This window comes from Taudactylus pleione, unplaced genomic scaffold, assembly GCF_031769625.1.
Source record: "Taudactylus pleione unplaced genomic scaffold, aTauple2 ptg000032l, whole genome shotgun sequence".
In the NCBI taxonomy this organism is placed as follows: domain Eukaryota; kingdom Metazoa; phylum Chordata; class Amphibia; order Anura; family Myobatrachidae; genus Taudactylus; species Taudactylus pleione.
In genome coordinates this window covers 47968981-47996408 of record NW_028284434.1, presented here as the reverse complement: position 1 = coordinate 47996408, position 27428 = coordinate 47968981, and the positions used below count along the sequence as shown (strand labels likewise).

The 27428-nt window shown below is 42.7% G+C and overlaps 1 protein-coding gene across 2 annotated transcripts in view; it reads right to left on the bottom strand.

Annotated features, from left to right (window-relative positions):
• Positions 1-8998: 8998 nt before the first annotated feature.
• Positions 8999-27428, bottom strand: part of SCNN1B (sodium channel epithelial 1 subunit beta) — a 76102-nt gene continuing 57672 nt past the window's right edge. For both annotated transcript variants that reach the window (XM_088451899.1, XM_088451900.1), the window contains exons 8-13: positions 16202-16319; positions 15527-15602; positions 14484-14541; positions 11748-11809; positions 11046-11121; positions 8999-9736 (exon numbers count right to left, since the gene is read on the bottom strand). In XM_088451899.1, the coding sequence (XP_088308025.1) occupies positions 9389-9736; positions 11046-11121; positions 11748-11809; positions 14484-14541; positions 15527-15602; positions 16202-16319 (738 nt within the window). In that variant the 3' untranslated portion in view covers positions 8999-9388. The remainder of the gene's footprint in view (positions 9737-11045; positions 11122-11747; positions 11810-14483; positions 14542-15526; positions 15603-16201; positions 16320-27428) is intronic.

The following is a 27428-nucleotide window of genomic DNA, read 5'->3' as shown; positions in this document are numbered from 1 at the left end:
CCCAAGCCCCTAGTCCCTACTGCTTTAGGTGCACCAGTTGGGTTTTGCTCTATTGTCCAGTACATTCAACTCCACATCAGCCGCCCCCCCACATTGTGTAAATGTGGTCTTGTTGTGAAGGGTTAAAAATTGTTTTTTAAAATTCATATTGAACTTTAACTTCACAATAATTTTAATTTTGCTTAAACAATTTTGATAGCTAATGTCAAAAGTCAGTCATGAGTGCATTGGGGTGACAGATCTAGAATAGTTAAATATATTTGTTTATTACTGTAGACCTCTTGATATTCATAATTGTATAGCATCATAAGAGTCGGGAGGGGATTACATATTATAGTTTGCATCCTGTAATCACATAGATATAGGCAACAGGTGTTTAATGGGGTCCCTGATTAAACAAAACACATTCATTGGCACTGACCACAGGGGTCTAGGAGGGTCCTTTATTACACATAATCACATAGATATTGACTACAATGTGTGTTCAATGTGGTACTTTATTACATACATTCCATAATCACACGGACATTAACTTCTAGCGCTGATTTCTATGACAGTGATGATGTTACTCATCTAAAGTTATAGAATGATACAAGATGTACAACAGCTTTGGAAATTAGGTGCTGGTACGGAATCGGTATGAGATGCCGGTTCAAATATCAACAGTGAAAGGCTGAATGGTGCAGATCCAGAAAAGAGGTGGTAAGTAGCCTAACCCTCCCCTCTCCCCTCCCCCAAACCCTAACCCTCCCTTAGTGGTGCCTAACCCTAACCTCACCAGGGTGGGGTGCCTAACCTTAACCTCTCCTGGTTGTGCCTAACCCTAACCCCCCCTTCCCGCACCGTAAACTTAACCCTCCTGGGGGGGTGCCTAACCTTAACCTCCCCCTTGGGGGTGCATAACCCTAACCCCCCTTTCCCTAGCCTAACCCTCGCCGGGGGTGCCTAATCCTAACCCCCCAATCCCTGGCTGAGCGCACATACTTACCACCGTTCGGTCCTCCAATTGTCGGGATGCCGACGCCGGTATCCTGATGTCCATCGGGCTATTGGCGTCGACATTATGCTGAGCGGCGGGATATCAACGTCGGTATTTCAACTGCTGGCATATCAACTGCTTACCGCTGGTACCACTATGAAAAAAGCCCTTTGGACTGCAGATGTTCATTGGGGTTACTTATTACACATATTCCATAATCACATAAATACTGACTACAGGCACTCAGTGGGGTCACTATTACACATAGTACCTGTAGTCAGTATTTATGTGATTATGGAATAAGTAAGGTCCCTTATTACATACATTTGATAATAGCATAGCATAATAACAAAGACTAACTACAGGTGATCAGTGGGATCTCTTATTACATAAATCCAATAATCACACTAATTCTGACTACATGTGTCCAGTGTGGTCCTTTATTAAACACATTCCATGAACACAGTAATTACTGACAACATGTTTTCAGTAGCCTGATAGCTAGTTTATAAAGCAGTGGTTCCCAAACTTATTTGAGTAACGGCGCCCTAGTTTATCAGCATTTTATTCACGGCACCCCTAGGCCAAGAGTTTCTTATTTAGAAATTCATTAAAAATATTAACTTAAGTAAATTTTGCATTACCTGTCATTCTTAGGTACAGTCATATGGTGGTGGACAGGGTTGAGCTTCTGCTTGTCCACATATTTCATGATTGGCAACCAACAGCATTGGTTCTGCCTATTACATGGACCATGAATAATTTAATTTTGTCCAGGACTATCAACCCGTTGCACCCCTGCAAATGACCCACGGCACCCAGTTTGGGAACTACTGCTATAAAGAATAAACATAATCTTGTCACTAGTATATACAGCAGACGTCCAATCTGATGGCTAGTTTATAAAAAAATACCTACAATTGGTTGTCCAGTATATGGAGTAGACCTTCAATCTGCTGCCTAGTATATAAAGCAGACCTTTAATCTACTGCCTAGTGTAAAAGCAGGCCTCCAATCTGCTGCCTAGTGTATAAAGCAGGACTCCAATCTGCTGCCTAGTGTATAAAGCAGGCCTCCAATCTGCTGCCTAGTGTATAAAGCAGGACTCCAATCTGCTGCCTAGTGTATAAAGCAGGCCTCCAATCTGCTGCCTAGTGTATAAAGCAGGCCTCCAATCTGCTGCCTAGTGTATAAAGCAGGCCTCCAATCTGCTGCCGAGTGTATAAAGCAGGCCCCCAATCTGCTGCTTAGTGTATAAAGCAGGCCTCCAATCTGCGAACTAGTGTACAGATGTGTCCTCTTGCAATTTTGCCGCTTGCGTGGCAAACGTGCGCACGCATCACGCCATGCGATTTGCCACTGCTACAAGTGCCACAGTACGCTAATGCCGCGGCTGCGTTCGCACCATGCAATCCTATGGATCACAGGTGCGAATGCAGCATGACTTGCGCCATACATGACGCAATTTGCTGCACTAGCAGCAAAGATGCAAGTGGATATATCTGTATAAAGCAGACGTCCGATCTGCCTAGTATATAAAGCAGACCTCCGATCTGCCTAGTATATAAAGCAGGCCTCCAATCTGCTTAGTACATAAAGCAGGCCTCCAATCTGCCTAGTATTATAAAGCAGACCTTTAATCTACTGCCTAGTGTAAAAGCAGGCCTCCAATCTGCTGCCTACTGTATAAAGCAGGACTCCAATCTGCTGCCTAGTGTATAAAGCAGGCCTCCAATCTGCTGCCTAGTGTATAAAGCAGACCTTTAATCTACTGCCTAGTGTAAAAGCAGGCCTCCAATTTGCTGCCGAGTGTACAAAGCAGGCCTCCAATCTGCTGCCTAGTGTATAAAGCAGACCTTTAATCTACTGCCTAGTGTAAAAGCAGGCCTCCAATCTGCTGCCTAGTGTATAAAGCAGGACTCCAATCTGCTGCCTAGTGTATAAAGCAGGACTCCAATCTGCTGCCTAGTGTATAAAGCAGGCCTCCAATCTGCTGCTTAGTGTATAAAGCAGGCCTCCAATCTGCTGCCTAGTGTATAAAGCAGGCCTCCAATCTGCGAACTAGTGTACAGATGTGTCCTCTTGCAATTTTGCCGCTTGCGTGGCAAACGTGCGCACGCATCACGCCATGCGATTTGCCACTGCTACAAGTGCCACAGTACGCTAATGCCGCGGCTGCGTTCGCACCATGCAATCCTATGGATCACAGGTGCGAATGCAGCATGACTTGCGCCATACTAGACGCAATTTGCTGCACTAGCAGCAAAGATGCAAGTGGATATATCTGTATAAAGCAGACGTCCGATCTGCCTAGTATATAAAGCAGACCTCCGATCTGCCTAGTATATAAAGCAGGCCTCCAATCTGCCTAGTATATAAAGCAGGCCTCCAATCTGCCTAGTATTATAAAGCAGACCTAGGTTCTGCCTAGTATATAAAGCAGACCTTTAATCTACTGCCTAGTGTAAAAGCAGGCCTCCAATCTGCTGCCTAGTGTATAAAGCAGGACTCCAATCTGCTGCCTAGTGTATAAAGCAGGACTCCAATCTGCTGCCTAGTGTATAAAGCAGGCCTCCAATCTGCTGCTTAGTGTATAAAGCAGGCCTCCAATCTGCTGCCGAGTGTATAAAGCAGGCCCCCAATCTGCTGCTTAGTGTATAAAGCAGGCCTCCAATCTGCTGCCTAGTGTATAAAGCAGGCCTCCAATCTGCGAACTAGTGTACAGATGTGTCCTCTTGCAATTTTGCCGCTTGTGTGGCAAACGTGCGCACGCATCACGCCATGCGATTTGCCACTGCTACAAGTGCCACAGTACGCTAATGCCGCGGCTGCGTTCGCACCATGCAATCCTATGGATCACAGGTGCGAATGCAGCATGACTTGCGCCATACATGACGCAATTTGCTGCACTAGCAGCAAATATGCAAGTGGATATATCTGTATAAAGCAGACCTCCGATCTGCCTAGTATATAAAGTAGACCTCCGATCTGCCTACTATATAAAGCAGGCCTCTGATCTGCCTAGTATATAAAGCAGGCCTCCAATCTGCCTAGTATATAAAGCAGGCCTCCAATCTGCCTAGTACATAAAGCAGGCCTCCAATCTGCCTAGTATTATAAAGCAGACCTAGGTTCTGCCTAGTATATAAAGCAGACCTCCGATCTGCCTAGTATATAAAGCAGACCTCCGATCTGCCTAGTATATAAAGCAGACCTCCGATCTGCCTAGTATATAGAGCAGGCCTCCAGTCTGCCTAGTATATAAAGCAGGCCTCCAATCCGCTGCTTTGTATATAAAGAATGGGTAATTTTTGCGGATTTTTACTTCACAAAACATGAAGGGGACATGCATATTAAGTGCTTAAAAAAAGGACACATGCTGATCACTGTTAGATCCTAACAATATAAGGCACAGAATGATCGTGATATGATAAATATTGTTTTAGGAACTCTGGGGAGCAAATGTATTAAGCTCTGAAAAGTGATACATTGGAGAGTGATAAACTACCAACCAATCAGCTCCTAACTGTCATATTACAGGCTATGTTTGAAAAATGACAGTTAGGAGCTGAGTGGTTGGTAGTTTATCATTCCAATTTATCACTTTTCAGAGCTTAGTACATTTCCCCCGTGAGTGTGTAATCTTGCCAAACAGCAACAAAGTTGCTACAAAGCGAGAAAACCCGACCATTTAAGATACTACCTGCTAGACCAGGGATGGTGAACCTCCACCCCGGGGGCCCTATAAGGCCCTCGGAATCATTTGGTCTGGCTTTCAGAGCTTTTTTTTGCTAACCTCATCTGGCTAGCAGGGTGCCTAGAATGGCACACTGCAGCCAGAATCTGAGCAGCAGTTTCTGCCTGGAACGTCCTTAGGGCACTTCAGACGGTCACATTGCTGCTCTTACAGCTCCCCAGATCATCCTGCGGTTGCTCTGGGCATTGCTGTAATCCCTGGCCGATTGTGGCCCCGCCCCATGTGACGTCATGTGGAGGGGGCGTGGTCTGCATTGGGCCTGCGAATAATGTTATATATATCAAAATGGCCCTCGGCAGAAAAAAGGTCCCCCACCCCTGTGCTAGACTAATGCGGGCCATACATATACACAGTGGTGTAACTAGGGTATTTGGAGCCCAGGGCAAATTTGAAAAGGGAGCCCCCCCGCCCCCCCGATGTGCGCGTGCCTAAGGCGCGCGCGGCGAAAAAATGGGCGTGGTCACTTAAAAATGGGGCGTGTCAACATGACACACCCCTTTATTTTCACACTGAACATTCCTATCCATATGCACCTTAACCCCAGTAGTACCCCTTATACAGTACCCCCAGTATGGAGTTGTGGTCCCTCTTATGCAGGCCCATAGTAGTGCCCCTTATACAGTATCCCCAGTAGTGGTCCCCCCAAATGCAGTGCCCCATGTAGTGTTCCCCCTTATGCAGTGCCCCCAGTAGCAGTCCCCACAATGCAGTGTGCCCAGTAGCGGTATCCCCTTATGCAGTGCCCTTTATATGGTGCCCCCAGTAGTAGTCCCCCCCCATGCAGTTTTCCCAGTAGTGGTCCCCTTATGCAGGCGCCCAGTAGTGATCCCCCCTATCCAGTGCCCCCAGTAGTGGTCCCCCGAGTGCAGTGCCTCTACTAGTAGGCCCCTTTTATAATGCCCCCAGTGGTAGTTCCCCCCCAAGTAGTAGTCCCCAGTAGAGGTTCCCACTCCCGATTAAGTGCCCCCAGTAGTAGCCCCCCCCCAGTAGAGGTCCTCCCAATAATGGTGCCCCCACCCCCAGTAGAGGTCCTCCCAGTAGTAGCCACCCCCCTCCCCCGTTCTGCAGATAGGTTAAAAAATATATATATGTATATATATATATATATATATATATAAAAACATACTTACCTGAATCCACGCTGCTGCTGCTCCGGTCCGCGACGCCGCTCCCGCTGCCGCCCGCTAGTCCTCCCGGGCTGGCGCGCTCAGCATTATGGGACAGACGTCATGACGTCAGTCCTATTACCCACTGCAGGAGCCGGACGGAAGTCCGGCTCTTGCAGTGGGTGCTACTGCAGTCAATGAGAGTCTATCTGACTCTCATTGGCTGCTGTTTAACACACGCATCGCCGCCAGCGCTGGCGGCGATGCGTGTGTTATGCACAGCCTGAGCCCGCCTCCTGGCGCCATTGGGCAAACGCTCAGGGGGAGGGAACGGGCTCAGGTGTGCAGCACAGGACCGGCGCTGGAAGCCTAGTGCCGGTCCTGCGTAAATGTGTAGCGCCGACCGCTACACTTGTGGCTAACTAGGGCGGGCCGGACCGTGGCCGGCGGTGCCCCCCCGCGCCACCGGTCCCACGGCGCCCAGGGCACGCACCCTGCCCGACCCCCCATAGTTATGCCACTGCATATACGGCCTGATTACACATTCTGCCGATGCCGATCGGCAATCAACAAGCAAATCGGCAGACATTGGTGATCTGTCAGGAAATCAGTGAAATCCAACATGTTAAAACTCTGCTCACTGATTCCGACCATTTTCGGGTTGGAATTGGGGAATTGAGATTGTCCAACATGTTGGACTTCACTTATCCCCAGATCCCAGCAGAACGGGGAGTTGCCCTGATAGCAGCTAGATGTACAGGCCCCTTAACAGAAATGAATAGGACACTCACACCCTGGATGGAATTCAAACCACAGCAATTTTCCTGTTAATATTGGGTAAGTAAAACATGTCTAGTAATATATGAAACTGTATATACACATATGAAATAATATTGATGTCTTCCAATCAAAATTAACTTGTATCGTGACTGTGTGTTGAGGCACCATAATGCCATAGAGGACCTGTTCCAGCTTGGATAGCAATTGCAAACATCAACACAGCCGAGCGATTTTTATCCCAATTTTTATACGCAGCATAGCGCATGTGTGCGATTGCACGGCGATCGAATTGCGATGACACTCGCGAGCCAGTGAATACGCAGAAATGATTGACAGCTAGCAAGTGATTGGGGGAGGTGACGGGGGGGTGGTCATAAGAATGCAGGTGTGTCTTGCCGTTTGGACACAGTTTAATGGGTGTCCATAATTTAGCCAGTGCAATCACCTCCGCAGCATAAGGGGGAAATTTACTAAAGTGAGAGTTTTTAGAAGTGGACATGTTGCCCATAGCAACCAATCAGATTCTACTTAGTAAAAACTGAAACAAAGAAAATCTAGGCGCAATAGAATATCAAGTTGTCCACTATATATACAAATAAACCCAAAGCAGCCACCCACTAACCCTTTGAAAAAACAGTCACATGACGGAGAAACTAGTTGGAGACTTTTTATTATTACCTATCTACTGCTTGACTACAACACTGTTTCCATCTGGAGGGATTGTGTTCCTGCTTTGAATATCACAGCACAGTGGACCTCACTACAAGGTGTGTGGCACTATCCTTTATGGCTCCTGTGATTTATATCTGCAGCTGGACCAGGAGCCGGATTGCTGATTGTTGCCTGGTTAGGAGACGCTAAACAGCGGACGGCTGTTACCGGACCAGTCTTACCCCCCAGGCTTCGTGTGGGAATTGTGAGCTGGGAAATTATACCAGGACTATGATCTCCATATAAGAACTGGCATGTTTTATTAGCCTACTTTGCCACACCTTGATCCTGCTGTTATAAGCTATTCACAAACAAGCTTTCTGCTATAGCTGTTTTTGGACCACAGAGGCACTATATCAAGTTCTAACCTGATTGCTGCTACAGGCTTTACGTACCATTGCTACAATTTTTTGAAGTTTAAAGTTTATTGCCGCTATAAGCCATATGCAATATTGCTATTATTCTTCACAAAATATAGAGACGTTTCATCAAGTCTTATGCATGGCCTAATGGGGCTAAGGACACTAATTACCTGCAGCTCATATCCTGTATTTAACCACTTATCTGACGAATTCTTTCTCCAAAAGACGGCTCCGAAATTGTTGCTTTATTTTATGATTGAATTAGGTCAGGAACAGCTTATTAAAAGTTATCTAACACAATTTTGTAAAAAAAAAAAAAATGCTGTATACCATAAAAATGGCAATTTTTATGGTATATACTAGTACTGATGGCCATCGATATAAACATCGATTGTGACCACAGCTACCGATGTTTCCTTAACATCGGTTGGGGGCTGCCATCTATATACGTGTATGTATATATATATATATATATATATATATATGTGTGTGTATATATATATATATACACACACATATACATATATAGATATACGCATATATATTTATATACACACACCTGTCAGCAGCCGCTGGGCTGCTGTTCTCTGGAGTAGGGAGAGAAGGACAGCGCTGTCAGCACTGCCTTCTCTGCCCTGTCAGCAGCTGACTGGTCGTATCTGATACGACCATGCCAGGCAAGTGGTTAAAAGTGGACACAATCATCTAGAACAGTGGAAGTACAATTTTTATTACCAGTGATTGGGTAGTTTTTTTAAACATTTATGCTTCATTATATGTGAGGATTGCAATAATGTTTGTATCCGTTTTATGTCTAATGTTATGCCTTGTTTTGTCTTTTTAATAAATGTATTATTTATGATTTTACGAAGCGCACCCTTAAGTGACTGAAATTGAGTTCACTTATTCTGTACAGATTCTACTTAACATTTAACTAGCACCTTCTATAAGATAATAGCTACAATCTGATTTGTTGCTATGGGCAAAATCTCCACTTCTAAAAACTCTCACTTTAATAAATGTACCTCAAGAGCTCTCTGCTTGTGCAGACTCGCAGAAATAGAGACAGATCAGACTAGCCGCAAGGGGTCGATGGTGGCCGATGTTCCCAATGTGTACGCTGGTCTGCGCGTTCGCTCACAGAAGAGAAGGCAGCAGAGGGCGTCTCTATGCACAGGTAAGGTTGTGGCTGCATCTGCATATATTAGCAGCTGTGTTCCGTCAGGATTCGCAGATGCAATTGGGATCCAAGCTGAATCAGGCCCTTTTTTATAATCATTTATTTACACTATTAAAAACACTATTCTCTTTCTATTCACTAGGGTATACATTTTAATCCCAAATTTTGTTTTAACACACAAAAAAAATAATAAGAAGGATTATTATGATAAACGACAATAAAGACATTTTATAATAGTATCAGTGTAGACCTTAAAAGTGCATCAAAATCAAAATAGTTTCTCTTTTGTTCAGCTTCATTTTAGGTTGTATTCTAACCTGTCCAAGTAGATTAATACTGACAAAATGTCCAGTACTCAGTGTTTTTTTCTCTCTCCAAAAATACGTAAATTGCTTTATTATTTAAGCTTATAACCCATGGTTAATAGTTCATGTAGGTGTCGATTAGAATAGAAATTGATTGATAGATTAATAATGGATGTTAGTTGTAATTATGAACAATCTTAAAGTTGTATTAGTCCTCGTCACTGGATATGACTTCAATGGCATCAATCTCTTGTACCCGCAGAGAGTCGTACTTGGGAGGTGGGGTGCCTGGTATCGGCATATTGATATGGTCTATATCTTCATGATGGAAGCCAGGATTGGAATATGCCTCTACCAGCTCAGATATTGTCGGTGGTGGATCCGCATAGTCAGGGCGTCGTCTCTTCTCTTTTCTCGCTTTTCTCCAGGCGAGCACTTTGAGTATGGTGATCCATATGCAGTCTATGATGATCTCTCCAAACTCAATGATGCACAGGACCGAACCGCCCATCCAAAACCCAAACTGACCTCCCAAATTTGATAGCAGCCACACCACCTGTAGAATAAGAGATAGATTTGGAGTTTGGTGTTGCAATAAACTGAAGTAGAGGACTCTCTTAGGTACTGTAGAGGAGTATGTAGCTTGGTGTATTATCCCTTGGAAATCCGTTGACAATATAATATACAGGGGCCGTATTTATGCAACAAAAAATTGCAACAATCCCTCCAAAACAGCTTTGTTCGGAGCATTGCTGCAATTTAGAGTATTGGGGCTATTTAAGGAGGAGGTACTGTGGATCCCGGGGGTCAGAATGCCGGCAGTCAGAATACCGACAGCGTCATCCTGACGGATTTTGGTAAGAATTTGACCCCAAATCTTAACCCTTACCCTAACCCACCCCTCCTGCAGCCTAACCGTAACCTTCCGCAGCCTAACCCTAGCCCTCCCTCTAGTGCCTAACCCTAGCCCTCCCTCTAGTGCCTAACCCTAACCGTCGGAGTCTGTCAGATTTGTGACTGTCGGGATGCCACTGTCGGTACTGTGACCATCTGCATTCTGACAGTCGGGATCCTGACTACATCCCGGTACTTCAACAGATATCGGATTAACGTCCGCAGCAGCAATCCTCATAGCCCTCATGTGGGGGCTGCAATAATGCCCCATTTCCCAAGCTCTGAAAAGCTTAGCTTTTTGGAGCTTGGCTCAGTTAGTGGTTAGCCACTGTTACATATAGGCCATAAAAGAGGGATCAGAAGGGCAGCGCAGGCGTAATAAGCCAGCTGAGTATGAACCGGTAAGTAAAGTTATAATAAATATACTCCATAGTAAGGGTTTTAGTAAACATTCCTTTTTTTCCTTACAGTAATATACTTTGAATACTTGGGTTTGTGAGCGTCTTCTGTATTTTAGCTAATTTATCATGTGCAAATCCACCTTTTTACCTGCCTTATTTATACATAAGTACAAGTCTACAGTCCGGCACCCTCTTCCATCAGAAGTTACTACATTTATCACCTACCGCATAAAAATAAGCACATTGGAATCAAATACAGGTGCATGATGTTTATTCGTTGGCGTTGTGTATTTTTCCTTGTTTGTACAATACCCTTAGTGGATTCAGGAATCATGGTCGTCTTAAGTATTAATAGTCTTAATATTCCAATGAGACTGACCCTTATAGTAAAACTACAAAGAAGACTGAAACCTGAATGGGTTATGTAGAGGGATGCACTATGGCAGTGTTTTGTTAGGGAGCACTAACAGTGCATGGTTTCCATTTCTCCTAGTTAGTGCATAGGTGTATTCATTCCTGGCTGACACACACAGGTGGAGCATATCCTTCCCACACTGGGTTAATACTCACATTGGTGGTGGCCGACTCTGAAATACTACGGTAATTAAATTCTTGGAAGTAGATGTTCAGCAAGATGATGCTGTTCCTGCAGATAAAGACCATCAAAAGTTATAATGTATACAAATTCCCATTTTGTTTTGTTTTTCTTATTTACAGATGTGTCCTCATACCCTATTGCCGCAGTCGCGCCAAAAACAGCCCTTCGCGGAGCACCAGGTCCCGTGCGACCCAGCTTGCGCAGAGCGTCTTTTTCGCTCAAAGGTGCGTCTTAGTCACAACGCGATGCGGCAAAACCGCTTCACGAGACTGCTCTGATTAAATCGATATGCAAAATTTGCCTGTCTGTGAGCGAGTCTGAATCTGTATACAAAATGCTACGCTGCAGCGGGCATGGCTTTTTTTCACGCCAACTTCCGTACAGATTCAGACTCAATCGCACACAGATATACATGTCTATATAAGATGCTACATTGCTCGGTGGAGCTTACTCGCGCCAGGCAATGGGCAATCACTGCTGTCCAATCAGATATAACGACACCATTTCACTGAGCGGTGAATGCACTCAAATTTTACACCCTGTAGATGTGACTGAAGCCGGAGAGGACAAGGTTAGGTTTATTAAGAAATGCTGGGGCAAAGTAAGCCACACTTTATCCTTCCAGACCACGCCCAATTCCTCTGTAGCCATATCCTCATTGGTCAAGTTCCTACCTTTTAACAGTGATGTCTGGGCTTAAGTCTCTCTCATAAGACAGAACGTGAAAGATCCAGTCCTAAAGTAAAGCAGAATTTAAAGAATATCAAAGAGTGTACACGGAAATAAACATCTGCCACGTGGAATGTATCATATGCTAGAAGACTGTTGCATGAACTTGGCTGCAAGAGGCCTTTTGCAATCACTATGAGTGGTTTTAGGCTCTTCTCCCTGTGATAAACTAAGGCCCATATTTATCAACCAGTGCTATTTTTTGTTATCACTAGTTATTAATCTTAAATGGTGCCCTAAACAATCAGCTTCTAACTGTCAAGTGTTTGAAAAACGACAGTTAGGAGCTGATTGGTTGGGGCACCATTTAAAATTCGTAACGAGTGGTAAAAAGATTATCACTCGTTGAAAAATCTGGACCTGAAAGTGCCCGACAACTTGGACATTATTCTAATCTACACAGTAGGCGGAAGATTTAATAAAGCTTGGAGAGAGATAAAATTGTAGATAAATAGCACCAACCAATCAGCTCCTAACTTTCATTTTTCAAACACAGCCTGTAAAGTGACAGTTAAGAGCTGATTGGTTGGTGCTGTTTATCTCCAATTTTATCTCTCTCCAAGCTTTAATAAATCTCCCCCTAGGTTTTTATTATAAAAAAACCTTAAAATATCAGACTTGAGATTACATAGCATATTTATTGTACTTTGTACAGCAATGCGAGCTGACCATGTAGATCAGGCCTGGCCAATCCCTGGCTCTCCAGCTGTTGTGAAACTACATGCCCTGTCACAGTTTTGCTATTATGGAATGCTCAAACTGTGGTAGGGCATGCTGGAACTTCTAGTTTCACAACAACTGGTGAGTCACAGGCTGGCCAGGACTGATGTACGGTAGATGGACCGTGCTCCAAGCATTGCTTTGTAGATACTACAGAGGCACAGCAGACCATGCAGAACACAAGCTGCAAGGTAGGTGGCTCCCACAAAATGCCACTTTATGTTTATCATTGCCTCTGCCTATTCAATGTTGTGGAAAAATAAAAGCATAGCATGCCCTAGCAGAGGTCAAGCTAGAACTTGTAGTTCCAAAATAGTCGGAAAGCCATAGGTTATACTGGTTAAAAGACTGCCACATAATACACTGAAAACTACCGGCATAAAAATGGTACCTAAATTAAATTTACAAGCTGGGAACCTGCTCGTACACTATGAGTGTCACAAACTCTCGGGCAGATAGTGGACGCAACCCGTATTCAGGGAATTGGTTAGACCTATTCCTGAGCCGCGGAGTCTAATGTGCCGGCGGTATTCACCAGGGACCCTCGCAAGAAGGTATGGACTTGGCTGCGTCCGACACACAGGTCGCGGCCCTCAGGTTAGGTTTCCCTATACAGGTGCTGGTGAGTTAGTAGGAGTGCAGGAGACTTTTAGCATAGTCGACAAGCCGGGTCAGAACCAAACAGACGAAACGGTACCAGGGAGGAGGCGTAAACGGGTCACAGGGAATAGCCGGGGTCAGAACCAGATAATCAACGCAGAAACGGGGATCAGGCAGATTCAGAGTCACGAACAAGCCGAGGTCAGAACCAATAATCAGGATATGCACAGGAACGCTGGAGTATGGTAATGGAACCTATACTTTGGCACTGAGGTGCTCCCAGGAACTTCTTTCTATAGGTCAGGGTTCAACCCAGCCCCAATCAGCAAGTCCCTAATCCTGACCTGTCTCTAATTTCTACTTGCAGTATGACGCACGCGCCCCTAGGGGCGCCGCGACTGTCTGCACACAATCAACAGAGGAAGCCCGCAGCAGGTGATGGGATCTCCCTGCCTGCCACTCACCGTAGGACACGACAGGAAGCCTGAGGGGACATCATCAGCAGCGGGCGCGGTGATCTCCCTGCCCGCTGCCCGTCAGGGAACCAGTGCTGCCGGACCCGGTAAGTGATGACCGGTGTCCGGCACACTGTGACAATGGGTTAGTACTGTGTGTTTGTGTCCTGCAGGCTAAAACTTGCCAACCAGCCCCTGTAAAATCCCTTTTACTGTGATTCTTATAGACTCATTGACAATGAACATCAAATCATTAACTAAGGACCTGCCACTTGGAGTTGTTGGCTAAGGACCTGCCGCAGGTTGTTATTGGCTAAAGACCTGCCACTAGCAGTTGTTCATTAAGGATCTGCCACTGGGAATTGTTGGCTAAGGATCTGCCACTGGGAGTTGTTAGTTAAGGACCTGCCACTGTGAGTTGTTGGCTAAGGACCTGCCACTGGGAGTTGTTAGCTAAGGACCTGCCACTGGGAGTTGTTAGTTAAGGATCTGCCACTGGGAGTTGTTAGTTAAGGACCTGCCACTGGGAGTTGTTAGCTAAAGACCTGCCACTAGCAGTTGTTCATTAAGGATCTGCCACTGGGAATTGTTGGCTAAGGACCTGCCACTGGGAGTTGTTAGCTAAGGACCTGCCACTGGGAGTTGTTGGCTAAGGACCTGCCACTGTGAGTTGTTGGCTAAGGACCTGCCACTGCGAGTTGTTGGCTAAGGACCTACCACTGCGAGTTGTTGGCTAAGGACCTGCCACTGCGAGTTGTTGGCTAAGGACCTGCCACTGTGAGTTGTTGGCTAAGGACCTGCCACTGTGAGTTGTTGGCTAAGGACCTGGCACTGGGAGTTGTTGGCTAATGACTTGGCTGGTCGATTGAAGACAACATGCTCACATTGTTGAATTGTTGCCCTTACCTCTGCTGCAACAGACGGCCAGTCAGCCATGGAGATCGTCATTCTATAGTAACTATCACTGTAATAAAATTGGAAGAAAGCTGTATGTTACTTATCCGCTCAAACTGTAACAACACACAGACCTCTTTCATGAAAGGCACAAAAACAGATATACACGTGAAATTGTGCTCTGTAAAAATTCATGCAGAACCTTCAAATTTGTTTTAAAGAACTTTTATTGATTTTTATTAAAAGATTTAAAGAATAGAAGGGGGAGGGGTGTGTGTATGTGTATGGGGCGGTACAGCATATCGCATGTCAGCAAGCGTCACAGAGTGATTAATACATTTAACACACAATGGGCCTGATGCACAGATGAACGTATGCCTGTGTGTGTGTGCCGTGAATTCTGCACATATGCGCTATACACAAGTAGGCAGAGTGCAGTAAGTGGCAGGTTTGCATGATAGGGGCATTGCCACGCACCACAGAGGTGTTGCCTGTGTTTCCAATGCGCTAATACCCCTCCCCATAACATGACCCTCTGAAGAAGAGTTCCAGAGCGTGAAACATGTTAAGGGCTACAGGCCATCATTACAGCAGGACACCCACAACTGGTCACGATGCTGCTTGTTAGACAATGTGGGCAAATCCAGACTGTCCACATTGCACTCCAATGCTGAACTTACATGTGGGATCTGGTACGCAGGCCTCTGGGTTTTTATTGCTGCATTGTTTTTTTATGTATTTATAGGCAAATTCTATATGTGTTTTATTGGCTTGTTGGAGGCTCATTATCTGTTGGCTAGTCTGAGCCTAATTAAATTAATTGTATACATCTTATCCATCTACAGTATTACGCTATAATTTTGTCCTCTTTTCTCTCCATATATATGAAACATTACAAGAGAAGTAATTTGTTGTTATTCTTTCTATTTATGGTTCACTGGCACTGGGTTTTTACACACTTCTGTTCCTATATTCCCTTACAGTTCATTACTGCTCTGCTATGCACTAATCTGGTGAGCAGAGAAATGACATGTCCAGCAGTTGAGCACACTTACTTGCATGGCTGCCTACACAGATCAATGCAGTTTTCTCTCACAGTTACAGAGTCCTTTATCTGGTAGTAGCAGGACACTTTGAATAGAGGCACAGGGAAATGGTTAGCCACTCTTCACACACATAATAAACAATATATAGGAAGCTAGTGGATACTGGCTGGTCATTGGCATGTATTGTACACATGCCTAGTTGTTCCGGGAATGTACAGGAGGCTATACAATTTGACTAGGCCAGCTTCCAGATCCTACTTCTCTTTCTTATGAAGTGATATCATGGTTACTCCTCTGCTGCTCAAGGACAGAGATCGCATCTTTGTGCAGCAGTTGCCAGGGCGTGATGACGCGTTTCGTGCCATCATGACAACCCGTATTTGCCCCTTGGACCTGCCCTGGTTGATATCCCAGAGTGAAGGTAGAAAAAGTAGGTAAGTATAATGTACTGTACTCATTTTCTGTGTGTGTGTATGAAATAGAAGTTTACCCCAGCAACAGTGGCATACTCGAGTTTTTTTTATCTTTAACAGACAGCCAAAACTTTATGTGCGTCCAACCCAACAAACATTTGATCAGTGTCAAAAAAAAAAAAATCAGTATGCGAACATCAACAGATTGCACTGACTGGGCCTCATTCACTCTGCCTATTCCCTATTAACAATGTATGGCACATTGACCTACCCCAGTCCGGGTTATCCTGGTTATTACAGTAACTGGCCCCATCCGGCAGTGGGTACAGGGACTGGGCACAATTACACAGTTTCACCATTGTTTCTTGGAAACAGGATCGCAGACAGGACTGGGAAATAGAAACATAGGTCATCTATATATAAGGTTTTACAAGCAGCATTAATAGAAACATAAGATCCTGCAAATAAAATCTGTCAATCATTCTTAGCGCTTACAGATGACTTCACAAGAGTATGTATCAGGAAGGAACATATGCCTTTCATAATGATTACTAATGCAATCCCCTTGTAGAAGTCAGTCAGCCACAGCACCTACACATTTACTGATGGCAACTAACAATTAACTATTTTGTGACTGATCTCTCACTAATGTAGCTGTGAAAACATCAGGATACTTCAAACAAAGTACTATTCCTGCAAAAATCTCTACTCCATCTGGATGGGCTAGGCTTCATAATGGAACACCAAAAACCACACTGTGGCACAGGCCACAGAAGCTGACACATACTTCCTTTTTCTGAAAATATGTGGCATAACTCTACATCTGATTATCAGGAATATATCTTTTATAAACATAAGAGTTTCTAGTAATAGATTTTATGTGGTAAAGACATAACTGTCTATAGAAACTAAACGGAAACTACAGAAATGCTAGCTAGGCTACATTTCTGTAGCTGTGTGTCTTCTAGAATGATCAGGCAGGTACTGTAGCCTGACAGCTGTTTTGGCTCACACCCTTGAGAAAGGTGGAGTTCACCAAAAAGAATGAGATGCTGTTATCCAGAGATGACTTGTGGGAGGTTATTACTACAGACAGACCAGAGGTTAACAACCAAGAATGGGATGTGAAAAATATAAGGCTATTAAATGAAAATGACTAGCTAATTCACCCAAGATATGGCACTATGGCAAAAGGCATGTGGCATGCATTACAGAAGTTGCATGAAAGATCCTGCTTAAAGAATATGCTGTTTCTACTAAGGAAACTATACCAAATTAGAGTTGGCCAATTAGAAATTGTGCAGGAGCATATAAATGGAATGCTAGAGACTGTATCACAACTCTGGTTAAATGGACAAAGACATAGGGGCAGATTCAATTAGCCACGGGATTCACCCCGCGACTAATTGCTGGCCTAAATTTCCACGGAAAAGCTATTCAATTAAATAGTATTTTTCCTGTGCCGTAAAATCGGGACTCGCACGCAGAAACACACTCCGCGTAAACTGCGGAATCAATGTGTTTTTTCATCACGCACGAGGCTGATTTGGTCGTTTTGGCACGGATTTTACCTAGCACCTACATGAGGTGCGAGGTAAAGTCTCACTGCGAGGATACACGCGCGGGGTCTCGGGGACTCCCGCACAAGGGATCCCCGCTAACTGAATAGGTCCACGCGGCAATGAGCCACGGGGTAAATCCCGTGGCTAATTTAATCTGCCCCATAGTGTAACAATGTGTTATCATATACTTGTCTGTAAGCCCCATGGCAGCTAAAGGACTCACCATCAAATTACAAATGTATTATCCTGAATGGATGAAAGGTGGTAGCAAGAGCCAAAGCTGATGAACACTTGTACCATCTCAACACCTCAAAGGAACATGGAAAACTAAGAACTCACAGACAAGGTAGTGGATTTGAGGCCTTTCTGGGGGCCTAGATCTGCCAGAGTTGCACACACACTGCTCCTTCGCAGTAGAACAGTATTAGCAGAGACTGCCTGGTGATCACAATAAATAAAACTTGATTGACAAATGGACAAAAAAACAAGGAGGATGTCTATCTAGAATTCAGCTCTTCTCTCTGCTGGAAGCAGATATCAGAAGATGAAGGTGAGGAAGCCAGACCTGGAGAAGACAGCTGACGATAAGTGACCTCTTTTCTTAGTAGTACTGTAGCTGGGTCACTTAGCGCTGCCATAGATACCTATGGCAGCTCTGATATTCTAGCCTGCTATTAGCGCTCTTTGTCGTTTGGCCCTCTTATCTCCCCTTAGTACATGGACTCCTTGGGCCCTGTTGGTTTCTACTATATTTTCGCTCTGAACCTGCATCTCTATGTAAGTCATCATCATGTCTGTCTGAAACTCTGAATCACCTGCGTTGCTGCAATCAATCACCTGCATCTCTATGATCATCACACTTGGCTGACAGATTGGCGGACCCGCCGACCGATTTGGTAAGTATGTGCCTATGCATACACACTTACCAATCAGCTGACCGATATGTCTGCCCAGAGGAACCAGTGTTGATGTCATTGTCGGCGGTTTCTGCGGGCAGCATATGGGTCGGTTGGTCATCCATACACACAGGCAGATGCGCACGATAGAATCTGATTTCACGCATCTGTCGTGCTGCACAGCCGACGTGCTATATCTGTGAATGACATCGTCCATAGATATATCGTATGTACACACTAGCTGATGGACTGAGTGATATATCACTTGTCATGCTGTACATACGATATATATCGTACAGTGCGTACCTAGCATTAGATTACCTTAGCTAGTGCCAGTTATAATGTTGATTGGCAAAATGCTGACTTTACATTCTTTGATTTCCTCTATTTTTCAGACCTCATGAAAATGCCTAAATTGTCATTGTCCCACCAGATTTTCAATCCTGCCTGGTCACATATTCAACGACAGTTGTGGAGCAACTAATAAATTCAATAAATTCATAATAATAATTATTAGGAATAAATACTGTATATAAAAGTTAGATTATAAAGAAAATATTTTTCCTTGTGATGTAGTCCTACTGATTTAACATTGTAAGCGATTGCTAGGTATAGGAAAGGCCCAGAGCGCTACAATTGTCAACAACACACGGTAGCAGAATCTGAGTTCAGCGGTAGCGTCTTAGAAGATGCAAATAGTAATAATAAAGCTAGAAAAAGACATAGAAAGAGTCTTTGTTGGGCTTTAGAAACAAGCACAAGAAATACAATTGTAGCCCCATGCCCAAGTAGTCTCAGCCTATATTACCTAGTCAAATACAAACATGATTTAATCAGACAGATCCAATCGGAGAGGCTGATTCTTAGTCGGACATCTGTGCGCTCACTTTTCCGCAAGCCCACGCCATTCTATTAACTTTCATATACAAATGCAAGAATCCGCCAAAGTGTGCAGAAAATGCGTGCGACTGAAAGCGGAAGCCTATCCCGCCCACTGAGTCTCATTCTGCAGATGCAGCCGTCATCTTAGCTGGACGCTGCACCAGCCCCGTGCTAGGTGCAAAATATCCAGAAAACAGACGTCCTATCTCCGTCCGAATGCAATGATCACGCATGGAAGTTGGATTACCCGTCCATGCACGGTTGCCTCCCCTGAAAATGCCCATAGAAAGTGTGGTCCGTCAATAGATCAATCCGTTGGCAGGAGTGGTCTCCGCCATTAGTGTAAGTCTGAGCAGTCGCCGACTTCTTTGATTACACCGAAATCCGGGTGATCCAACCATGTCTGCGGACCCATCCAGTTCAGAATCAGGGAAATTGTGTGAAGTCCATATCTTAAACTTTTCATCCAGTATGGAAAATATAAAGTGAATGAACTGGGCATGTATAAAACATGATTAAAAAAAGTAGATCTTACAGGGAGAAATAAAATAAATACATAAAATACATATATTAGATCTCATTTCCACCTTTTTACTTACGAATCACAATGAGCCTCCAGTCTAACAATGCCTTTAGTTTAGTTTATTTGATTAAATAGAAAATTATAGTGATTGCTTTTTAAATGATGGTTTTTGGAACTTATTTAGGTTTAAGACTTCTATACAGAAGGTTACCTGAGAACATATTTATTAGCCCCTTATTTATTAACATTGACTTACATAGCACTAGCATATTCTGTTGCTCTTTACAATTGGTTTAACTGTTTCATAGTCTCTAGTGACTCTCGTTGGCTAAGAATGTTTAAATTACAGGTTTTGCTTATTAAAGGTTTTGCAATATACAAATATTGGCATTAGGTGACCTTTCATGGTTAAAGTTTGGTGGCCCTTTAACATAGATTGTTCGTTGCTAGTGTTACGGCTCTTGCAGCACTATAATTTGGCTGGAATGGAAGACCGATCACAGAGTCAAATGGGCATCATCACAAATATTTGTCTGCGTGGTTTGCCAGGTCTGAACACATCATGTAACTGTTTTGGATTGCGTTAGCTTGCACCAGGATTAATGTACATTGTGTTCTTATGCAGATCCTCTGTGGCTTGACAAGAGCTTCTATGTCTTATTATTTTAATTAAGTCTTTTCAACAGATGAACGTCTATTAATCAGTTTCAATGATCTTGCTTTTTACACAGCGGAGTATTAGCCTCAATAGTTGGCAATCACAGCAACATAAAGTATTGGCATTCCTCATTAACCAGACATACAGCGTCATGTGTAAGAGGTGGGCCAGCAAAGGGGATAAATACAAAACATTGAAGCAGTTTTACAATAGCTACACATAAGATCATTTCAGCATTTAGTTTAAAAGAACCAAGCTTGGAAGTTTTCAAAGTTAATTTAAGCTGCTATAACAAATACACCGCCGCCGCCTGTGCGTTTGTTACTGTGTAGTGCAGACCGCTCTCACTATGGTCTGTCCTACACTAGCGGTGAGGGCAGCAGCGGCGGCTTTGGGCCCCTGCACCACAGCGGGCCCCTGTGCAAGCCACCGGCTCCACCGCCACTAGTTCCGCCCCTGCCTGATCGTTCCACCCGCTGCAGCTGTCGCTATCGACAGCTAGAGCCTGGCGATGCCCTTTCCCCATAGCAAGGACAGCGCTGGCCCTGCTGCGGCGGCTGCCGGCTCCAGGGCTGCACGCGGAATCTCGTGATACTTCCGAGATCCCGCTCATGCTCAGTGGAGCCAGCCGGGTCTGACACACAGTGCATCAGCACTAGGCTGATCCTCTGTGTACTCAGGCAGGGATCGCCAGAGGGGGGAGCTAACACTCCCCCGCTCCGGCCAATGAGATGTTCATATATCTCATAGGTAGTGCTTCATGCTTCGCCTCGGTAAAGAGTTAAGTGCCGCTACAATACATCCCCCCAAGATGTTTAGAACAGGTGATTTAAGATCCAGGAGATCAAGCAATGTGCTAGGATTTTTAATGAGAATAAGGTGAGCCACTTTAAAATGTAAGACCCTGCTGTTACAGATACTGCAGACCAATATAGGTTACTAGAGAAATTACTTATTAGAGAAACTAAAACATAGTGGGATATAATGGGGCTAGATAACTATCTTAAATGTGGAAGAATTCCATGAGCCTCAGGTTATCAAAAAACCCCACCATGGAACATGATAATCTCAAATTTATGAGGGAGTGGATGAATGTTCTATGGCCCTCATGAAATTATTGGTGTTTGAAAAATGAAAATTTTGAAGGAGACAGAGAAAGAGTTAGACATTCTAGATGGTCAATTTGAGACAATTATAAGAGACAGAGGATTTTTTGAAAATCAAAGGGGAAATAGAAAACTATGTGACTATAATAGAAGATAAAGTCAATGATACAAAATTAAGAAAATATACTAGGGATAAAATAGACTAATCAGAATAATCACGTTCGGACATGGCACCTTATACGAAATAAAAATAGAAATGATAATAGATCCAGATCTAATTATTTGTCCAACACTCCACAAAAAAGAGATATAAGTGAGATAAGGCAGAAGGTAACCCCAATATATAGGATGTTGGGATGAGTATACTTAAAGATGTGAGATCCCAAATAAAAGGGGCAGTATCCCCCAATATACAGCCAATAAAAACAACAAAAAACTTTTTTTTAATAAGAACAAGCATGAACGTTTAAAGCAGGTTGGGAGAGACATCAAATCCCCTAGGGAATTTTTTTTAAATAAAAGGTAGTCCATGGAATAGAGCCTCAAGGGAAACCCAAATCTAACGCCAGTAGGGGTAAAAAGAAGATGGGGAGACCACGAGGTAAATGAGCTGCCAAAAAGGGCACCAAAAATCCTGAGTCTAAAATAGTCAATGATAATACTGGTATATTTAATATTTCCAAGTTATAACTCACACCTTTGGAAAACCAAGTATTAAAAAAAAGAGTTTATCATCTTTTGCTCCACCTTGTAAGGCTAATACATTTAACTTATATATTGATTTAAATCTCTATATAAGAAAATTAACACTAAAAAGACACTTCTTAAGAGAACCTGATGCAATTATAATAATTGGGAGAATAGGACAGAAAAACAACTGAATGTTTTGGGTTTAAAACCAAAAAGTACTCTCTTTCCTTTAGAATCCAGGAGGTCCCTACATTGAGCTATTCTTACAAATGGTAAAGAAAGATCTGGAAGCTATGGATACATCTCAAGTTAATAGGCACATGAATTTATCCAAAAAAAGAGTTTGAAGCATTAAAAAAATGTAGCTTCTAACAAAAATTTGGTAGTAAAGAGTGTGGATGAGTGGGGGGGGGGTCATCGTTGTGATGGATAGGGAGTACTATATACAGGAGGCCAGAAAATTACTTAACGATACCAACTCCTATCAGAAACTTGAAAAAGATCCCACACAAATATTTTTGGGGGACCTTAATCAGTTATTACAAAAGGGTCTTGATAATAAATGCATTATAAAAGAGGAATATAACTATCTCTATAATGAACATCCTAAAACTGCCACGTTCTACCACATACCAAAATTCCATAAAGATGTATCTCCCCCCCGGCCGTCCCATAATTGCTGGAATAGGTTCTTTAACATCCAGAATTTCAGAATATGTGGACACATTGTTAAAGAAATATGTGTTACAACTAGATTCATATATACGAGATTCTACACATGTGTTGCAAATAAATAAGAATCTTGAGTGGAAAGAATATTACAAGTGGTGTATGATTGATGTACAGTCTTTATATACATCAATACTACATGAAAAAGGAATAGAGGTGATAAGGAGCACCTTAGATAAATCCCCCAGATGAATGGTGCCATGATAAATTTTATTTGTGATTGTCTAAAATTTGTGTTAAAATTTAAATATTTCACTCTTCTTGATGGATGGTTTATTCAAACGTGTGGACCTGTGATGGGCACGATTTGTGCGGCAAGGGTAGCAAATATCATGGTAGAATGGGAACAGAATACCCTTAGTATAGATATGAAGGAATATATAGTACTTTTCAAATGATTTATTGATGACATCTTGATTGTATGGAGTGGGGAGGAAGTACAGTTTGAAAAATTTATGGAAACTATTAATGTTTTTCCATTCACACAATTCAATAGTTCTGAAGGACAGATGAGGAATATTATGAAAAAGAACTGGCATATCTTGAAATTATATCCTATATTATCTTCTCATCTCGCAGATAAACCTAATATAGTATATACAAAAGCTAAAAGTATAAAATCCATGATAGCTAAGAGTTATTGGAACCTGAAATTGTGATAAAAAAAAGTCGAGTGTCACATGTATACCGGATGTTAAAGGATTTTTTCCATGTGGAGAATGCAAAATGTGTGGATATGGAGAAAAAGGAGCAAAAAGCTTTTCAGGTCCAATATCCGGCAACTCTTTTAGTATCAAGGATTATATTTATTGTAACTCCACCTTCATTGTATACATGATCACTTGTCCGTGTGGTCTTAAATACATTGGCAAGACCAAAATAACATTGAAGATCAGGATAATGGAACATGTCTGAAATATTAAAAATAATATACTGAATCATAGTATACTGTACCTCACCGTTTTGAAAATTATCATAAGAGCAATCCTGATGGCTTGAAATTCAAGGGAATTGAATGTGTGCCCAAACCGAAAAGGGGGGCTGATAGGGAAAAAGAATTGACCAAAAGAGAGACATATGGGATTACAACCCTTGATACCCAGGTCCCCAAAGGTTTTAATGAGGGATATGACATCACGACATTCATAAAATAAATAATTCCTTAAGTCATAAGTGACATCATGTCTAAATTTTCTGGGGGATATTAACATTTTATATTCTAAAAGATAAAGCTCTAAGTCCATTTAGTTTGGGTAAGAAAAATCAAATTCGGATGTATTTACATGGTCAATACATTATTTCCTTTTTCTATATTCACCCTGGTTGGATTACATATTTATAGTTAGCATTAGCTAGGAAACGTGTTGATAACAGAAGTATTGAGAGTAAAAACTGTTCTATGATGTGGTATCTCTGACTGTGTATAAAAATGGTGCCTATATATAAAAACAAAATTTTTTTCAGTAGAAGCTTCCATGTTAAGAGTTTTTTGGTCATTTTATTGTTGTATGACGGTCAAATATTCCTACCTGGATTGGGAATAAGAATAGTCCAGTTATAGAATAATGTAAATACTGTATATGCTATTGTGGACAATTGAAGCTGCCTGGTTATGTACTTGTTTTTAATTGATTTATGTATGTGAAAAAATGTTTATGCCAATACTGGATATGATATATTGACTTTGGTCCATCTAAAAATGACCTTTTGTGAATCTTGAAAGTAGGAGCTGCCATGTTCCTGTGATGTATTTATTTTTGTCAATAAGAGCTGCCATGTCTATTGTTGTTAGATTGGGCTCAGCATGGCCACATTTAGGTAGGTTACTACTAATAATGAAAATTGCTCTGTAATAAGCTTGGCTGCCCCAAGAATTGTGAACATTTTTGTGAATGTCATTGTTGGATACACAAAAAATTATGGATAATACATTATAGTATAATCTGAATAATATCATCCATTATATCCACTTGAAGGATGATAAAGTTTTTTGCATGTCATATAACCCGTGGTTAGTTCAGAACATGATATTTTCTGACTAAGTAACTAGATTATTAAATAAGGGGGAGCCATTTATGTATGGGCCTATCATTATTACTAGTAGTAACAACCCTGCTTTCAACTGCATCCAGCGATGACATAATGGTTTATGTATGGTAATTAGATATGATACACTGTGCAGCGATTGGTTACCAGTTTCTCTAAAGCCTGTTCAGAGTGTCAGTCAAGGCAGCCCTCTGACGAAGTGTGCAATGAAACGCGTTAGGGCGGGGCTTGACTGACACTGTTCCTGTGACCTAGTGGTGCTCCTGTCTGTGACGTGGACTTCTGGTGTCCCAGCATGCCGCGTCCTGTTGAGGCTGGTCAGCGGTGCGTGGAGAAGGTACCGGTATTGGCTACAGCTGGAGTTTTGCCACAGAGGTTCAGTATTAATACCATGTTGTACCCAGTCCACAGAGTTTTTATATTAGGTACAAATACTACATGCGAATACCTGGAATATATATATATACTTTTTAAGCTTTTAAAATAAAACAATTCATGCACGATATTGCGCCCCCTGCTTTGTTGTTTTTTGTGTGTGTGTGTGTATATATATATATATATATATTTTATATATATATATATATATATATATATATATATAGTTCATGCAAAGAACCAGCACATCCCTTTATAAATGCAAAATCAATCATATATATTTGGGAAGAAAATTCAGCAGCATCATGTAATTAGCAGCAACATGAAATGTATCAGAGTATAGTGAGATCCAATATAAAGGTGAGGCATAACATTGGAACAGAATACTCAGCCAAGCCAGGGTGGTCACCACAACTGTCTATACATCAACAGCTCACAGGTCTCCCATGCCCGGCAGCCCAGAAACCAGGACGCACGGACGGAAGCCCTAGCAGACCCCGGGGAGAATACTCAGACACCACTCACCTCCACTCCCAGCGACTGAACCCCTAAGCCCAAAGACACCAGCGCGGAGGTGAGTAGCGGCCGATCCCAGGCTGCATCCTGACAAGAGGGTTAGAAGGAGAAGGGGGGGGGGTTACCATATGTACCGGACCCCTGTCGGGATACTGAGCATCGGGATGCCGTTGTCGGTACATTGACATCTGGCATTTTATACCCAAGCCCTTAAAAGGTGTCAAATAGCTGATTTCTACAATTCATAATAACAATGAAAAAATGCTAGAAAGCAGGTGTGTTTTTTTTAGCAAACTAAATGCTCTAGATGAAATTTCTAAATGCTCTAGATGAAATTTCTAAATGCTCTAGATGAAATTTGGGTGCATAAAAATGCATGTAAGTAGATTTTTTTTTGTAAATTTTTTAAGCCACTTTTAAAAAGCCTAAAACACCTGTCCCATCTATAGAACACCCCCATATACCTGTCCCACATCAATTAATCCATTGTTTTGATATTAGCAGAATATCACCCCAAAAATGACATGTCATTATTGACCAAATTAGGCTAATTAAAAACGTCTAAGTGCCTAATTAGTCATTAGGGGGTTAGTCACAGGGGTTCTGAACCAAGGGCCTGATTCAGACCCATTCGCAAACAGGGTGGGCGAGCGAGAATATGCTAATCAATGCCTTCGCACGGGAGTTCGGCCGCAACAAAACTGATGCCCCCAATATTCTGCAATGCTCCTCCTATAGCTAGCAAGCGACGGAAGTTAGCGAACAAACCACTGTTTTTTTCTGGGGGTTTTTTACCCCCCTTTTTTTTATCATTTTTAAAATTTGTTAAACGACAAAAACCAAAAGAAAAAGGTAATTGCTAAAAAACATTTCCGCAAAAGTAGCAAAAAGAGTACTAGCTTCAGGATACTTTTATATACTAACAATGTTTCCATAAGCACCAACAGTTATTTGGTTAATTAAGTCAATTCGCACATCCAAACGCACCTGAGCAATTGCCCATTCAATTAGCCCTGTTATTATAACGAAGTTTGCAGACTATTAGGTGATTGCATTGTGGGCTCCGAAATAGTAACATCACTAGTTACATCGGTTACATTAGGTAATACTTCCCTATTTTTTAATAGTGAATATAGAAGCAGCTATACAACTTCAGGTGCGCTATCATATTATTAATTTAAACCAATTAACGAAAAGACTATCGGTCTTGCGGGAGACCATATCCTACCACAAGCTGGACGAGCATCCCGACCTGAGGCCTGCTCGCAGAGTGACTTATTACTACTTCCGCTCTTCGTTTTCTCTTGCAGCAGTTAATTTATGTACGCCTCGAAAACAGTGTGCGAACGCTGTGGCACGCCTGCATTTTTAGACCACCCCCCCGTCACCTCCCACAAACGGCCCATTCTGTCAATCAACTCTCGGAAGTCACTTCCTGCTTGAAGTCCGTACGAGCGAACGAATATCTGTTCGCAGAGACTCAGTCGCACATGTGCATAATGATGCATGCACAAT